We start from the raw sequence: 16,814 nt of genomic DNA, 5'->3' as shown, positions 1-16,814 counted from the left end.
GGATTGGGAGTTTTACGCCCGCAGTGCTAGATGACTCCGCCCCCGGCTTCCATTTCTGAACTGAAGGGACACTGCCGCTCTCGCGTAGTCCTCGCCTTTTTTATATACTCATTTAAGTAAATAAACTAGGTTATCTGACGTAAATTGGGACCGCTCCGTAAAGGTAGTGAGTGAAACAGCGGTTCTTGTTCATCGTGGTATTCTGTTTGAGTAGTGGCTGGAACTATAGCTAGCATTTTATTCCCCATTTTAACTTTTCTAAGCGGCGTTTTCCGCCGTTTTTTTCTTTTCGCCGCCCCGCTCACTCTACCCCCTTGTGCGTGAGTAGGGGCCTGTACGTTGGTTTGGCCACGAGGCGCGTCGGTACAGTTGGAACAGGGCGATGGCGGAGTTCGGCAACGGACTGGCGGAGGAATCCCTACTAGATTCAGATCCAGGACATCCCGAGTTGGAAGACCCTGGTGTAGGTGACGAGGAACCGGGATTAGAAGACGGAGAGGCCGCAATTGAAGACCCGGTAAGTGAAGGGCATTGTTTCAGCTGTGAGTGCCCACATGGCACCGGGATACGTTATAGCCCAAACGGAAGAAGTTAGCGAAAGCATGCAAGCAATTTGTTCTTTTTTGTACTCTCTCTTCTCCTCAAAGCGTTGGTCACATGCCGTGCAACGTTACGTTACTGCTATCGCTATGTCGATATTATAACCGCCATTGTGGTTCACGCAGTGCAGTAGAAATGGGTGGTGACATGCGTGGTGTCAGCAGCCATCTTGGCGCAACGACGGCGCCAGTTTCTCTGCGCCAGGGAGCAGCTCGAGCCGTTGGGGGGAGGGGGGGGGAATCCTCGTCTCAAAAAATAATAATGCGAGACTGAGATACAGGAGACAGTCGGGGGCAAGGGTAGGACAGGCCGCCGCCATTAGCCGCCGCTGTGCGAGTCTACTGCTTGAGAAGGCGACCTGCTGACGGTAATGACATCTTTTATTCCATTTACCTCCTCCGTTATGCCGTATGCTGCAGTTGAGGCGCCGGTGTATGCACATGCAAAATGACCGACCATTAGGGGGCTAACATTAGCTTACCCTGAGTTCCAGCATCAAGTGCGGCAGTTTAAATGACCAGAGGTCACGTAGACCGACGAGTAACGAGATAAAATGTGGAATTTGCACCTTAAACTGCTATTAGCCCGGCGGTCAACGGGACCCTGGCATGCTCACACGCTAGCTAGGTTAGGTGTTAACAAAGCTCGGGAGGGTGGAGATGACCGACGTGCAGCTCATCATCTTTGTCATGAATGCCGGACGATGGTTGGATTGCACATCAGTGGGTCACGGGGTTTGCTGTACCGTTATGGTGGTTTAAGATGCACAGTTGGCGTTAGTAGGCCTAATTTAGTTATTGGTCTCCCCCAAATACCTGCATGCATATTCACCGATGATGTCTATGCAGCAAGTCCAGAGTTTTGAGGTGGTGCTAACCTGAGAGCGCGCTGCATAAACCGCAGAAGCAGGGGTTGCGGTATTTGAGGGGCTGGGTTTGCATCCTTCAATGTTTTACCAGAGCAAGAAGACTGAGAGATGGGAGGGGAGGGAAAGAGCATGCACTGAATGTGAATATGCGACAAAAAAAGTACCTACAATGTGTCATTGTCAGATTGCTTCATTTTTTTTTTACCAATCTAACTGTTAACGTGGATTGCTCATTCTATGATCGTGACATACCAGGTGATTGTGTAGCTGAAGGTTGGTGGGCTGAGAGATGATGGTGCTGTTAACACCAAATACAGTAGGCCACCAGTATGCAGTCACCCTCCTCTGGTTTGAGGAGCAGCATTTAATATGGGTGTCTGTCACTAGTTGGACAAGGAGCCGTTGCAATAGAAGTCCTGTCAGCACAGGCAACAGCCCTGGATGGAGCTGGAATGACTCCCACTGTGCTGCAGTGCACCACTGTCAGACAGGAGGGTCCGCTCCCACTTGAGGACACAGCCATCTCGGTTCACTATAGGAATTAGGCATTTTCTGGGGTTTGAAGTCTTTATTTGTTAGACCTGACCATTGTCACCAACTCTATGGGGTTTCAGGTGAAGTGGAGTTGCAGCAAATGAATTTTCATATTTGTTAATTTACAAAATGTTTATTGACATGTTCAGCGTCAAAATATATTTGGAGCAAATGCTCACCATCAGGTGCAGGAGTCCATAGTAATGTCGAGCCGACATTGTTTTTATAACGAAGAGAAATAAGCACATTCACATTCCTGATATGGGTGTATATGCATGTTAAATTACTTAAATATTGTCTTAAAGGTAGTGTTTAGCATCTGTGAAAGCCAATATACTAACTCATCATTTGACTTCTTTGTATCTGTAATGTTGTTTCCGAATATTTGCTCTAGTCATTCATTGAGAAGTGATTGGAAACTTCAATCTGCGCGTGCCATGCTAATCCATTCATTTGGTTTGCGTATTATATTTTGAATACCACTAAAGCTTATCATGCCTGGATGAGGAAAATTTGTCAACTTGAAGGTCAACTTTCAAGGGCCAAATTAAAGCAGTGTTGTAGCTAACGCTGTGTAAAAATGTATGCGATAAGAGGCTACAACAAAGGTTCAGGACCAGCCCGGTATTTTTAGATGTTTTTTTTTCTCCTTTTGGTTAGTAACCATACACGCATATGCTCTTTAGATTGGAGTCATGTTGTGACAGCACTTGTACAGATTAAGCATCTCATTGCCTTCTTCATGGTGCTTGCAAAGGGGTGTTAAGAACCTGTTTGTTAATGATTACATTTTCATGGCTAGTTTTGGTAGTTGGTTAGGGTGGCATAGCTGTCATCCACATCATGTAATTATGGCATTTGTGATTAATGTTTCAGTGAGTTGTATCATGCTCATGGTGTATTTTATGTCTGTGTTGCAGGAGCTGGAGGCAATCAAAGCCCGGGTTAGAGAGATGGAGGAAGAGGCAGAGAAGCTGAAGGAGCTCCAGAACGAGGTGGAGAAACAGATGAATCTCAGCCCCCCACCAGGTGCGTTGATTTGTTGATTTATGTGCGGGAAGACACTAGTTTCTCCCCGTCTGTCCGTATTTCATGTCCCTGTCATATTGGCTAATAAATCATAATAATTGTTATATATATATATATATCTCTCAATTTAAGGAGCCTGATTTGACCACAGATCTCACGGTGAAATTGTCGTAGTGGGAGAAAAATGTGTTTATGAAACCATGATTAATTCCATTCTGCCTATATGGGTTTACAGTCCCATATATTGGTTGTATAGGTCTTGATTAACATGAAGAAGAAAAGATAGGGGAGGGGGGGGGGATATCAGCTAAATAATGTAGATATTAAGCTTGGGACACCCTCTTAATTTTGTTGCTTTTTTATGCGTTTTCTGCCTCTCCCCGGTGCAGTTGGTCCAGTTATCATGTCCATCGAAGAAAAGATGGAGGCAGATGGCAGATCTATTTATGTTGGAAACGTGAGTAATTGTCTCGTATTCTCTCCTTGTTGCATGTTTTGAGGTGACAAAGAAAATTATCAGATTATTTAAGAAATGTTCAACATAGAATCGTAACGCTTCTTAAAGTTTTACCACCATGGTCTTTTTGCACTGTTTTATTGGTCATAAAGTTTATAATAGATGTTGTTTTCTTCTGGTTTTGAGTCTTTTCCATTATTATTGGGTTATACTATTTCTTTAAAATGAGTCCCAAAATACATTGTTGGGTGTTCAACTCTTTTGCTTAGATTAGCTTATGACAGAATTAAAGCTGCGCCATATTCTTTTTTAGAATTTACCAAAAATAGTTTTATTTTATTTAAAAAATCCACCAGGGTAAATACCATATATTTTTGCAAATTATGATTCTAATGATGTCTATTTTTTTATTCATATATTTCTAAATGCCCCTCTCTTTATTTAAAACTATATATTTGTTTTCATTTTAGTCCGTCTAATTTAGTAAAGTAAAAGTGACGCATGTATCTAACTTTGATTCTTGGTCCAGGATGTGTGGTTTCAGCTCTCTTTCCGTCTTTCTTCAGGTGGACTACGGTGCCACGGCAGAAGAGCTTGAAGCTCACTTTCATGGCTGTGGTTCAGTAAACAGAGTCACTATCTTATGTGACAAATACACAGGGCATCCCAAAGGGTAAGACGCCATCGTTATACTGTATTTCTTTACCATGCAGTGGGTGAATCAGCAAATACACCAATGTCATGCTGTTGGCAGAGAGAAATCCAACAGAGGGTGGACATATTTTCATTAAGCATCATTGCAAATTTACCATAATGCTTAAGTGAGACCAGATTAAAGAACTGTTAAAATTGTTGTTCTGGTTTCACCTTTCCTGTGTTTTTAATGACGACAATTAAAAGCTGGTATCAATTTCTGTTATTTCCCAACAGAAATGTATTTTAGCTTTAAACAAACTTTAGTTATCCACCCACAGGAATAGATGTCCTTTAACATTTAGATGTTTGCAATCCTCAGTGATCAACATACTGGTTCCAACCTGCTCTACATGCTGCTGCGTTTTTTTGTACATCTGTAGTTATGTGGTAGAAATATATTAGACATGAAGGAATGTGTGATTTGAGCATTCTTCTGGGTAAGTAACCTAAGGGGCCCCAGACTCTGTGCGTGGCCTGTTTAATGTGGGGAGGCCCTGGGTGTCCAGAGGTAGAGATAAGATGAAGACCGCTTGATATCTTCCAACTCTCATGTAATGGTCATTCATACATACATACATACATACATACATGTGATTGATTTTTATTGTTTTATCTTCTTCAGGTTTGCCTATATTGAGTTTGCAGACAAAGAGTCTGTTAGGACAGCCATGGCATTGGATGAGTCCCTTTTCAGAGGAAGGCAGATAAAGGTAAGATCATTTTAAATATCAACATTTAATTCTTACATCTGGGACGTTCTCACATTGAGATGTTTAATTGTTCTAGGTCAATTGACACCATTGTGAGGAAGTAGAGGGGCAATGTGAACTGTGGCTTCGTCATTAACGACTGTTGAATATTGGTGCATTTACAAAATTACCTGAGTGGAACCAAAATAATCAGTGATTACTGCAACAAATGTTCGCATAATTGGCTCAATTTAGTTGTTTTTAGTCTATCTTTTTCCTCCCACTACGGATTCTAATACCCAAACTTGCGTATCAGCTGATATGGTGTACCGCTCTGACACCAGTTAAAAACAAACAAAACAGTGAAATAGCTTGCATATTTCCTCGCGTACCTATTTTATCTCTGGCAAAAAAAATATTTATTGACAAAATGTTACAATATTACATTAGAGAACATGATAAAGATCTGATTTACTTCTCCCCAAAAACTTTTTTTTTTTTTACTGTAAAGAGCTCGAATGCATCTTGTAAATCAATGGAACCGTCATTTTGACAAGCTGGACCTTTTTTTATCCTGCGGATTTCGTTTTGCACAGTGTGGCAGTAACAGAGAAAAACAGGTGGCAAGTGACACAATGCTCTTGTAGTTCCTTAGCAGCGTAATTTAGTTGATAATTGAAATGACGATTTCTGTCCCTTGTTTTTTGCTTGATTCTCGCTCCTCAGGTCGGCGCTAAGAGAACAAACAGACCAGGCATCAGCACCACAGACCGCGGCTTTCCACGGGCTCGGTTCAGGTCACGGGGGGGAGGAGGAGGAGGCGGAGGAGGAGGAAGCTTTTCGTCGCGTGCACGCTATTACAGTGGCTACACGCCACCCAGAGGCAGAGGACGGGCCTTCAGGTGAGTTTACTCTGAGACACATCACTTCTGACACGTGGGAAAAAACGCTGCACCTGCATGCATTGCACCTCACTCGGTGTTTGTTTTGAAAGGAAATGACTGGACAAATTAGGCAAACTATCATGACCAGCCAGAATTGGCAGCCGTTCTTATCGATTTACATTGACCTGCAACTAGGATTAATGTTATTGGTTGTTGTACAGACCAGGCATTCAGCTAGGAAGAAAACAAGAATTGGACTGTTCATAAACTTTTTCACCTCATCTGAAGGCCTGTTTTGGCCTTCAGATAAAGTGAGGGTTAACGCTGTCCTCTTATTTTAACACAAAAAGAACAGGACACCAAAGCTAATGTCTAGTTGGACGACACCCTGATCATCTCCATTATGTATCTTTAATTGGGAAACATGCCCCACTGACCTATTTCTGGTCAAGATTTTAGCACCTTCTCTATTGCCAAGAAGATAAGTACAGAGGGGCAATCTGATCCTTGTCAATTAGGAGGCAAAAAATATTATTTTAGGAAATTACTTTTTTAATCTAGATTGTGTGTGCAGTGTAAATACTGCATGCAATCCCTGACATTTGGATTATAGAATTCAGTCTTAAGATTTGTTTAAACTTAAATCGTATTTCATTATGTTAACTGCTATAATCGCAATTATAGATTGTATTTGCGACTGTGATAGAAACGGTGATACGGTGTAGGTTAGACATCACGTCACACCAGTGGTGAGATTGAGGGACTCATTGCATGCCACATCACACATAACCATTCTAATGGAGGCAAACCGACTCGGTGCACATCATTTTGTTCGTCCCAGGCTTTACATGCATTCTGCATTAGATGCTACCATGTATGGGTCAATGCCAATGCAATCCCTGTTATCATAATAACAGAAAAGTACTGGGGTGCCAAAGATTGCACTTTATTGAATTTCTTTTGGAAAGCTTGGGATGTCATTTGTGATTGGACCATATATGACAGGGGGAAAGTGCATATCATTTTGCATCACGATCTTATTTAATGCTGTGGGCATCAGTACAGTGACCTGTTGCATTGTCTCACTTTTGCCTCACACTATTGTGGAAGTTTCCTTTAATGTTCCAGTTCATCAATACTATGTTCAAACCTGTCTCATCACTGTGATCCATATTGAATGACACAATAAGCCTGGTGTTGATCAGAGTGTTGTGCACTGGGATTCTGGTGGCTTTTTACATCCAGTGTTTTGTTTTGGCTTTAATTCAGAGCTCTGCAGTGAGGCCCTGTGAGTCTTTTGCAGTCTAGTTTCTACTGCAATGGCAAGGCTAATTAAAAAATGTTTACAGTATGCAATTAAAAACATTTGGCAGTTAACTATTAACTCGAGCTGCACAGTTTCTATAAAGATGATGCCTACAAAAATCACATTGTTTGATGATGATTAAACATACATTTAAAACATCAATTTGAACAACAAATTAAGTGTTCCTTTTCACATTGGCCCTGAGGGCAGTGATACATTATGGCGACGGCATCTCACTGGTATCGCCATATTATCCTTATAGAGCCATATTGTTTTTTGTTTAGGTTTTTTTTTATTTATTTTTTTTAGTATAAAAGGTGTGGTGCCAAACCTACTGATCAGCATGCCAACTTCCCCACACATGCACTGAGCCTTGAGATATTCTGACTGATCATCCCTGACAAGCATCTGGAGGCTTCAGGCTTTGGCTGTTGCTTAATACTTAATGTTTGACAAAGAACATTTTCCAGAAGAAAGATGCTGCAGCAGTTATTTTGGAAAGAACCTAAAAACTTTCATACAGAGACCTTTTTATTTTACCGACTAAACCGGTTGCCAAATTCTTCTGACAGGCTCCTATTTATTCCATTTTATCTTGTGCATGTCTCCTTTCTTTTTTTGCCCTTGCTTTTACACTGAAGTGTTTGTGCAAATACTACCATTTCAGCAAGGTTGCCTTTTTAAATAACTACAAGAAAGGGTTACACATCTATTCATTCCTTTGTGTGAGAAAGTGTCTGAACCTCAAGGTCAGAATCTCTCTAATCTTTCTGTGCACTTACCCCAGCCACTCCCACACATACCAAGAAACCCTAACCCTGCCAGTTTGCTCACTGGGATTTGGCCGAGCTGCAGGACAAGGCACACAAAGACTAGGGGAAAAGCCATGGGGTTGATGCTATTACATCAAGTCTCCATGAGCTAAAAGTACTGATTGAGTAATGTATAATTTGGTAGTTTAAAAACTAGATGCATGATTGGAGCTTTTACTTCAAAGACTTTAAGTTCGGTTGTAAACATAGCCAAGACTTGCTATGATTGTTGAACTTTTACGTTCTGTCTAACTAATTTTCAGTTAGGTGAAGAAAATTAAAGTAAGGTTTAACTTCCACTAGAAAGAAATCCCCTAAACGTTTAAATAGCTGTGCAAAAAAACTGCAAACAAAATTAACAGTTGACGTTCTGTATTTTGCTGAAAGCGAGGTTCAACCAAGCAGTTTCAAGGTCATGAAATCATTTTTGTAGCCAATAATGATTTGACTGTAGTGGCTGCAGTTGTAATCCTAGGGGGAAAAAATGATTCGATCACCACTGAATAGAGTGCTGCTGGGAAGAAACGTTTTTTGTAGGCCAACCTGAAAGTTGGCATCACACGAGTTCCCTCACCAAAAAGCCAATGTGACTTTTCCATGGGATTCTGGATTATGGCAGAATTTAAACTGGCAAAAAGGTTTATGGTACCAACACAATTTTTTCTTCAGGAGGATAATCCTCACAAATGAGCACCATTTTTTTCTAATTTAAAAGTTGAAGGTTATAAACAAAACTACGCCACAGTGGCAGGAGGATACACAACGAGTCTGTGAAGGCGGACGAGTCGGTGATGTCGGTTAGTAATCTCGTTAAGACACTAAAAAGCTTCAAAATTAACAGGAGTGGGATCGACTGAATGTGTTGCCCACATGCCTTATTTTAGGCATCTAACTAAAACCCCATTGACCTTGGAGACAATGGAATTGAAAGTGAGAAATGCTAACTCAATTGAGGGTTTAGGGACTCATTCCTGCATCACTCTACAACATGCAGAGTTAAGTCCACTCGAAATGGCCTTGATCACATTTTGCAGAGGAGAGCAGAAGGGCTGTCTTGTTGCTACATTAGGGATTCGTCACTAGTCTAATTAAGTCTGTGTTGCAGTCGAACAGAATTGGGCTCAGATGTGAACTAAGTAACACTTGTGTCTTGTGTTTGGAACACATCCATGGTGAAAAAAACACACAAACTTTGCATTGACCCATTGTGTGCTTGGGAAGGTTTCACAGTGCTCGGCGGTGGTCCAAGAGATACGTTTCATTAAAGTATCTAGGTGTTGCTTTGTTTTATAAGAAGTTAAGCTTCAACAAGGCCGTGCCAAATGTTTGTTTTTTTGTACAGGCTAAAGCAGAGCGTTGGCTGCCAGGATTTAATTCTATTACAGGACAACGCAGCCAAATAGTGGCGTTTGTCTAGCACCTCAAATCCATGCACCCTGGCTGAGAACAAAGAGTCATTCATGTTTACATGCTCTTAAAAACAACTGGTGCCTGGCTGCAAAAAGTGTTTAGTCATGTATTTCATCCATTAACATCATTTTGTCATCTTCCCAAGTTGGCATGGTGAAAAGCCAAGATTTTGATGTGAGCCACAGGACTTGCATACTGTACTCATGATGTGGAATTAGATTTTTGATGCTTTATGTAGAGTGTGTTATCCTTGCATGTACATGAACCCCACCCCCTCCACACACAGACACACAGACGCACACACATACACACACACATACTCCAACCCAGATTCACCTTTTTACAGCGTTCACGCCCAGAAACGAGGGTTCATTACTGCAGCCTGACTTCAGCATCTAGCCGGACAACTGCTGGCTTCAGTCCCAGTGTGACATTTTTTGTGTTTGTTGCCACTGAATGATTTGTGTATGAGAGAAAGAGCAGATGTGTGTAAGTGTTGCTGCTGCCTTGGTGTGTGTGTTTGTGTCAGGCAGTGTTATGAGTGTCTAATAATGGTGCAGTTGTCCTGTCCCCCAATATGTGTGTGTATGTATGTGCACTGTCTTGCCGGGGGTATATGTGTGGTGCTGTTTGTCCTCAAGGTCTTTCCCCACAGTGACCCCAGAAGGCGGCTCTCGCAGAGAGAGACGGAGAGAGAGAGAAAGAGGGAGAGAGTGCCGTTGCTGTCCCCTCACACCCAAACACAAATCCTTATTCCATTATCTGGAAATTAAACACTTTTCCTCTCTTGACAAGCTGCTTTCAGCTTCTTTCAGCACTGTAGTCTATTCTTCCAGATTGATTTGTTGTAACGCAACACACGAGATTCGAGGCCCAATATCGTTAAGATGGAATGACGATTTAGGGATTGTGAACACTGTCCTAAAACATTGTCATTCATTTTAATATACATAAATATATTCTTTCCCCTTCCGTTTGCAGACCCTTTCTCTGGCCACAATATCACACGTATATTTATATCTATTTTATCACACCAGGAAATTGGTGTCAGTCTTCTTAAGCCAACCAGAAAAAAAACTCACCCTCTTTTTCTCTCTCTTTTCCAGGGGCCGAGGGCGAACAACATCGTGGTATTCCCCTTACTAAACACCCCCTCCCTCAACATTCCCTTACTATCAACCCTTTCCCCTCTTTTCCATTTAGAGAAAACAAACACACACACACACATGCACACGCAATGAAAAAAATCCCCCCTGCCCCATCCCCAACAATAAAAGAAGAGAATCCAGAAGAGAGAAAAAAAGACAAAAGAAAAAAAAAAAAAAACTCTCCTGGACAGAGAGACTGACTGGCCGCAGTGTGCGATTGTGTGTGAGCGTGCGTGTGCGGAGGTTGATGCGGTCACCCCTGGTAAGGTATCAGTTGGCCATTTGGGGAAAGAATAAGGTGGCTGATTTCTTTGTTTTTTTGTTGGTTTTGAGGGGTGGGGAGGAGGGGGATGTAGGAGAAGATGGTGGTATCTCAGGCTGCAGATGTGTCTCCTTTGGTCTGGCTGTGACTTCCTGCTTTCACACCATCACCAACACAGCCCACTCACCCTCCACCACCACCAAAACAAGAAAAGGAAAAAAAAAAGAAAAGAAAAGAGAAAAAAAATGTGGGGGGGTAAACTGCAACAAGAAGATATACTGTTTATTTTTGTTTTTAATGTACCGTACATATGTGAAACTTCCACTAGCCAGAGTATTTGTTGTGTTTTTAAGTTTGTGGTTTGGAGTATATCATCACCTCCCCATCCCTTCTCCCTTAACCCCTTTTGTGTTCGCCGTTCTCTCATCCCTACCCTTGCTGCATTTTATAACTCATGCTTTTTTCCCCTGACCCTCTTCCACCCGCTTTGGCTCATCACACCATGGATTGTTGTTCTCTGGACAGTGATGGCCATTCAGTGTTCAGTGGGATTATACTTGCATAGAATCTTTTTATTTTTTCCTCTCATGGGAGCGGTGTTCCTCTCGCTGCCACCTTCCTGCTGCTCGTTCATACCTGTCACCTCCAACTCAGGCATGGCAACGGCTCGTTTTATTCTTTTGACGGACATCAATGTGTTTTATTTCGTGCAACCCCTCCATCTCCCCCCCACCCCCACCCCCCTCCCCACCTGTTTCTCCCTCCCTCCCCTCTGTGTTCCTTGTCTCCTGTCTCTCCTCCTTCCCCTCCCCCGTCCTCTCTCTGTATATTAGACCACTTCTTGTCGTTTCAGGTTTCAAGACCAGTGGAGGCTGACGACCCCTCCCCAGGTGGCGCAGGCCCCCCCCGCAGCGTCTCTCTCTCTCTCTGCTCCCGCTATGCACACTCACCCCATCCTGTCCGTGTGGGGGGGTGGGGGAGGGGGGCAGGGTGACCACAGGCCCGCTGCGGGGGGCATTTACTACAACAGCAAACGCTGATGATGCTTTTAGTCCCTTTCACACTTCAACACACACACACACGCACGGACAACATGCACACACACACACACACACACCTGTTAAACACACTGCAGCACACACAGAACTTAACAGGCAGCCAATCAACACATGATTTATATACGGAGGGCTGAAGCCAACATAGCTGAGTGGCAGGAAGGCAAGTTTGCGTGAGTGAGGAAGGCAAGACCAGAGACTAGGGTGTTTTTTGGGGTGTACAGTGCGGACCTTAATGCGCCCCCTTTCTCTGACTATGCGCAGTGCAGTCACGGCTTGTCTGAGGAAGGCTGATGAGCTAGCGGCATTGATTAAGTTAATAAATGGAGTGGGCCGGAGCTGTTATGTTAGGGTGGGGAAAGTAGGGGTGGGGTTTGTGTGGAGACAGTTTTTCTTTTTTGAAAAGGGGAGTGGGTTTGAACAAATGTTCTGCTTTTTTATTTTTATTTTTAACCCATGAGTCTGTATTAGGGAAAAAAAATAAAATAAAGACATTGTGTAAAAATGAGACTGTTTGTAAATTTGTTTTGAATGGCCTACATACGATTTGGTTCAATTGCATCCACACACACTTTATTGGTTCCCCAATGGTACATATTAGGTGGTTGGGGTGTATTTCCAAAGGAATTTTAATGATTAGCTAGGTGGCCATTACTGACATCACAGGCCAAACCTTAAATATCATGTTAAGTCCCAACTGCATACGGAGTACACTTTAAGGTTGGAGGAGCATCATTTGACTTAAACTGCACAACCTCACTTAGGTTACTAGCTAAATACAACACTTGTTTTCTCACTGATGTGAACGTTTAATAGAAATGCATAATTGAGTTGTCAGAGGCTGGTGTGCCTGCTGCGATTAGGCCTGGCTGTATTTCTGTACTAATACTTGTAAATGTGTCCTAAAATGTCATCTGCTGCATATTTCCTCTACATTATCATGGCTCTCCAGCTGGGGGCTATTAGATGGCATAAGGAGCGTTTTGTTCTGTTTGATAAGGAGGCAATGTGACTGCCCTCTAATGGAGATGAATAATGTGACACACAAGTCCAGCAGTAAATGTTTATTTCACAAACTGAATGAAAACAAATTATACTGAAGTGGGGAATTAATGATGGGCACAACTGACTTTAACATAAAAAAAACAAACTAAAATGATGGTTGTCGTTGAGAAGTCTTCGTGTCAATTGGTCTTCAACCGGTGAACGTCACGTTTCAGGTTATCTGTGCTTCTTAAACGCTGCAGAGAAGGACATGGAAGATTAATAACATAAAACGCAATCAATTATTTTTAAATTGCACAACTAAATCTTTTCAGATCGGAAGGATTTCGTAAACAATTACACCAATGGCACAGTTTTTAGTGAGACACTAAAAGCAAACTTAGGGCCAAGCCCATGTTGGAAAAGGTCTCTCTACATTACGAAGGAGTTAAAGTTACTTGACCCTAATCAGTTTGTGCTGTCTGTATTTTAATGTCCTCACCTCTTTTTTTGGTTTTCTTCTTCATGAGTTGTTTCTTCTTCTTCCTGGGCCGAGAGTTGTCCCCATCCTGCATCATTGAAGACAAGTGTAAGAAGCAGCAGTAGCATCAAGAATGTGATCTAAATAAAAGCCAGCCACAAAGCTCCCATTCATTGTGGCCGGAGATGAGCCTGTTAACATTGTTTTGTAGCTTCACGTGTTGTCCGGCACTAAATCTAAACATAGCGCACATGGACTTTCCTAATACATTTAACTGAACACATTTTTCCACATCTGCAAGCAGCATGAGGTCGGCCAGTCATTACTTCAACTCATTAGTACGTTTAATGACGGCAGAAAGTGAATTGTGACAGGAAACAGAGAGGGATGGCATGCCAAACCTGTGTGGGCATTAAGTCCAAGACATACTAATGTGTGAGCGGTCAGGTACAACACGCCGGACCGAGAGTTCTGTTCGACATTGATTATAATATGTAGTTCAGAGTGTTGAGACTCAGTTGGGAGTCTCCTGCTTCATTAGAGCCTCTAATTCCTGCTCTTCCTGAGCCAAACGCCCACTAAGACTTGTCTAAAGAGACATTTCTGGACCACAAATTATGATTATTTTTTCCACCAACAGCAATGTTTCAAAACCATGGCCTCTTCTGTAGAGCCAGTGTGATATGACCACCCTTCCCCTTTTTCTGACGGGTTAGCTCACCTGCCCGCCCTCGGCGCCTGTCAGAGCCGAGATGTCACCAAAGTGTGTGATGCCGCTCAGTTGGCCGGACATGGTCATCATGCTTCTCTTTCTGATGCTCTTCTGACGGTCTGGCATGTTGAGACGCACCATCATCGACTCCTCGTAGTTTTTCCTTTGAAGAAGAAAAAAGTTATTGTTGATGAACACTGCCATCTGTAAAGCTCATCCCATCTTTGTGTGTGAGATATACTTCACATCCCCTTCAAATCTTAAAAGTAACGGATACAACCCCACTGTTTCATTCTGCATCTCATCTGATATCATAAATTGTGATCAAACAAATTTAACACGTAAACACCTATGGAGCTCCTCGCGGCTCTCGCGGTCGCTCTGGAAGTCTCGTCTTTCCCTGATCTCCTCTGGAGCGTCGCTGTACTGCTGTCGCAGCTCCTGGATCACAGAGCTTCGGAGGGCAGCTCGCCGCTGGCGCTCTGACTGAGCCTTCTTCTTGTCTGCGTCTGTCATGTCACCATCTGGGGGAATGGGGCAGACAGGTTGAGATGAGAAGTTTTATTTTCAGACATGTGAGCCAGAGGGGCATAACGACATGGCCAACTGTACCAAAAGAAGCAGATTCATTAGTAACAGAGTAAGTATCTTCCACAGAAGTATTTGACCAAGGAGAAGTATAACGGAACCTGTTTTTATGACATTACCATAATGCACTGGGGCAATCTTCGGCGGTACATATTTCTTGCCACTAGAGTGGGCTGCTTTCTTCTCCGTGTTATTCTCAGCGTCGTCTTCAGACTCCTCAGATTCGCTCAACTGGTTGATGAAGCAAAGAAATAAAGTCAGTCGGAAAGTTACATTACTGTGTCTTCTTTATACAAATTCAAAATAAGTTGTTTTGTTAACCTTAATTAATAAAATGAATGGTAGTCTAACTTGATGCAATCAAATGTCTTGAAGTAATCAATAAGGTCAATTCAACACAGACCAAACTGCAAAAACAGCCACAATATTTAATTCTTACTTTGCTGAGGAGATTCTCAGGATTGGGACGCAGCTGCAACGGGTCATTTTCAGCTGAAATCAAATAAAAAAAGACATAACACGGTCTGTGAGAAATGGAGGGCCGAAAATAAAACAACTGACAATCGCAACAAACAAACAAGATCAGGCTTACCTAAACTGCCAGTGACAGCTGTGCGCACCAGTTTATCAATCTGGTACTTAAGTTTGTGGTCTAGCGGTCGCATCTTCTCCAGGACCTTAAAACAGGAGGAGTGAAGCAATGAGTTATCTGGATGTGCAAGAATATAGAAGGTGTATTAACAGCGACCTGCATCTACAATCACCTCACCGTTCTGATTGTGACCAGTCTGTTCAGGGCGTCACTGTCTTTTATTTTGCCTCCTTCTGTTTTGATGCTGATCAGGTGAGTGAGGTCTTGAAGGTAGAAGAGCAGCAGGTGATACCGAAGGTCCAAGAAAGACAAACCCTGCAGGGAGAGAAGACAGTAGGCGAGTCACACAGGGATGTTTGTCAGTTTGGTCCCAATACAAAGGAGAAGTTTCTGTCGCAGTGGACATTTGTATTAATTGGAAACACAGGCGTAAAACACTGACATACGTACAGTGAGCCTGGTGTTTTTGGTCAAGTTGTGAATCCAGCTTTATTAACAAGTCCAGGATATTAAGTAACCGTCTCCACTCACCTCCGAGGTCTTAAAAGCTCCATCTTTGACTTTTGTGATCAGGTCACGGACATGACTTGTAACCGAGACCACCTAGAGAGAAAGGACGCAGTGGTTCAGCTCTGAACACGTAAATGGGATGTATCTACACTACCTTTCTGTGATAAGTAACAAATCTTTCAAAACATCATGGTGAAAGAGACACTTACTCCCCCCAAAAAAACACAATGAAACTGAATCTTTATGATCAGACTATTACGCATTTATACTCAACAATAAGATGTAAAGGTGCTAATGCATGTGTTCGTACAGTAATTTTAAAAGGACCATACCTCTAGTAATACATATTATTACAGTAATATCAGACACGCAGTTCTTACCTGCTCTGTGAGATTTCTCAGCAGCTGTACAGCTGCAGGCAAATCGCTTTCAATTAAATCCTGTCGGAAAGCAAATAACTCAGAAATACAAAGCCAACCTTCCCACCGCATAATGTACAGTCAGTAAAACGCGGATATTGCTGTAGAAACTAAGAGCTACTAAAAGTTAAGTTAGCTAGTGGCTAGCTAAAGTCATTGTAAAACAAAACCACCATCAGCATTAACTCTAACATTTGTTTCTCAGTCTCAGGTACAATATATAGTTTCAGAGCATATGCCACATTTTCGTAAATGTATATAGTAATATCATGCAGTTTAGGACGATAAAATATTATTAGCTCGCAGCCAGCTGAGCTCCACTCACGTTGTCAACAGGGGCCGCCATTTTGTTTCAATGTACCCTATGGAGGCCGCAGAGGGACAATAGGTACACAGCACTTGGTTTGCTTTCTACACGATGCAGTGATACAGTATTAGCGCACAGACTGGAGCCCACTGCGACAGTGTCACACTTTAGGAGTGAGCGGCAACAAAAGCGGGATATAACAGAAAACTATTAATGAATTAATTAGTTCATTCATTATTTAGTTCATTATTTATTTTTGACCTGTTATTAAAAGTTACTGCATATATTCTTTTCCCAAATTTTTTAAAATAAAAAATATAAACTGCCAATGTAGCCATCCGTGAAGATACATAATATATAGATACAATGGGAGTCAAGACAATCCTTTCTGTCTTTCATACTTTCTGTCTGTGTGCTCTCTTTCCTGTCATTTCTGTGTGTGTGTGTGTGTGTGTGTGTGTGTGTGTGTGT

At 42.3% G+C, this 16,814-nt stretch overlaps 2 protein-coding genes across 4 annotated transcripts; one reads left to right on the top strand and one right to left on the bottom strand.

Annotated features, from left to right (window-relative positions):
• The first annotated feature begins 52 nt into the window (after positions 1 to 52).
• On the top strand, positions 53 to 12,258 carry pabpn1 (poly(A) binding protein, nuclear 1). Of its 3 annotated transcripts, none has more exons than XM_068581482.1 (7): positions 53 to 517; positions 2,923 to 3,031; positions 3,421 to 3,488; positions 4,055 to 4,161; positions 4,807 to 4,894; positions 5,600 to 5,775; positions 11,549 to 12,258. In XM_068581482.1, the coding sequence occupies exons 1-7, from the start codon at positions 383 to 385 to the stop codon at positions 11,733 to 11,735; spliced, it is 870 nt and encodes a 289-aa protein (XP_068437583.1). In that variant the 5' UTR covers positions 53 to 382; the 3' UTR covers positions 11,736 to 12,258. The 3 variants fall into 3 exon arrangements, with proteins under 3 accessions (XP_068437583.1, XP_068437585.1, XP_068437586.1); XM_068581484.1 differs by having other exon boundaries at positions 10,392 to 11,692; XM_068581485.1 differs by lacking the exon at positions 53 to 517 and adding an exon at positions 841 to 967.
• A 572-nt stretch (positions 12,259 to 12,830) lies between these two features.
• ngdn (neuroguidin, EIF4E binding protein) lies at positions 12,831 to 16,387 on the bottom strand. The gene is made up of 11 exons (XM_068581987.1): positions 16,362 to 16,387; positions 15,998 to 16,057; positions 15,639 to 15,710; positions 15,285 to 15,422; positions 15,108 to 15,192; positions 14,955 to 15,007; positions 14,635 to 14,746; positions 14,277 to 14,451; positions 13,937 to 14,090; positions 13,237 to 13,303; positions 12,831 to 12,991 (listed from the first exon to the last, which is right to left on the bottom strand). The coding sequence occupies exons 1-11, from the start codon at positions 16,380 to 16,382 to the stop codon at positions 12,972 to 12,974; spliced, it is 957 nt and encodes a 318-aa protein (XP_068438088.1). The 5' UTR covers positions 16,383 to 16,387; the 3' UTR covers positions 12,831 to 12,971.
• Between the last annotated feature and the right edge of the window lie 427 nt (positions 16,388 to 16,814).

The sequence above is a fragment of the Clinocottus analis genome, unplaced genomic scaffold (assembly GCF_023055335.1).
Source record: "Clinocottus analis isolate CAN_PGR_092001 unplaced genomic scaffold, fCliAna1.0.p SCAF_18, whole genome shotgun sequence".
Taxonomy (NCBI): domain Eukaryota; kingdom Metazoa; phylum Chordata; class Actinopteri; order Perciformes; family Cottidae; genus Clinocottus; species Clinocottus analis.
This window is presented reverse-complemented; position numbering and strand designations above follow the sequence as displayed.

Bases quoted from the DNA above. Each gene is read 5' to 3' on its own strand.
- pabpn1 (XM_068581482.1), top strand. From the start codon at position 383: ATGGCGGAGTTCGGCAACGGACTGGCGGAGGAATCCCTACTAGATTCA. The intron at 3,032-3,420 runs GTGCGTTGATTT...TCCCCGGTGCAG, and splicing joins GAATCTCAGCCCCCCACCAG to TTGGTCCAGTTATCATGTCC. The intron at 4,895-5,599 runs GTAAGATCATTT...CTCGCTCCTCAG, and splicing joins TCAGAGGAAGGCAGATAAAG to GTCGGCGCTAAGAGAACAAA.
- ngdn (XM_068581987.1), bottom strand. From the start codon at position 16,382: ATGGCGGCCCCTGTTGACAAC. The intron at 15,008-15,107 runs GTAAGCCTGATC...ATTTGATTTCAG, and splicing joins AGCTGTCACTGGCAGTTTAG to CTGAAAATGACCCGTTGCAG. The intron at 12,992-13,236 runs GTGAGGACATTA...CCTTCTCTGCAG, and splicing joins GAAGAAAACCAAAAAAAGAG to CGTTTAAGAAGCACAGATAA.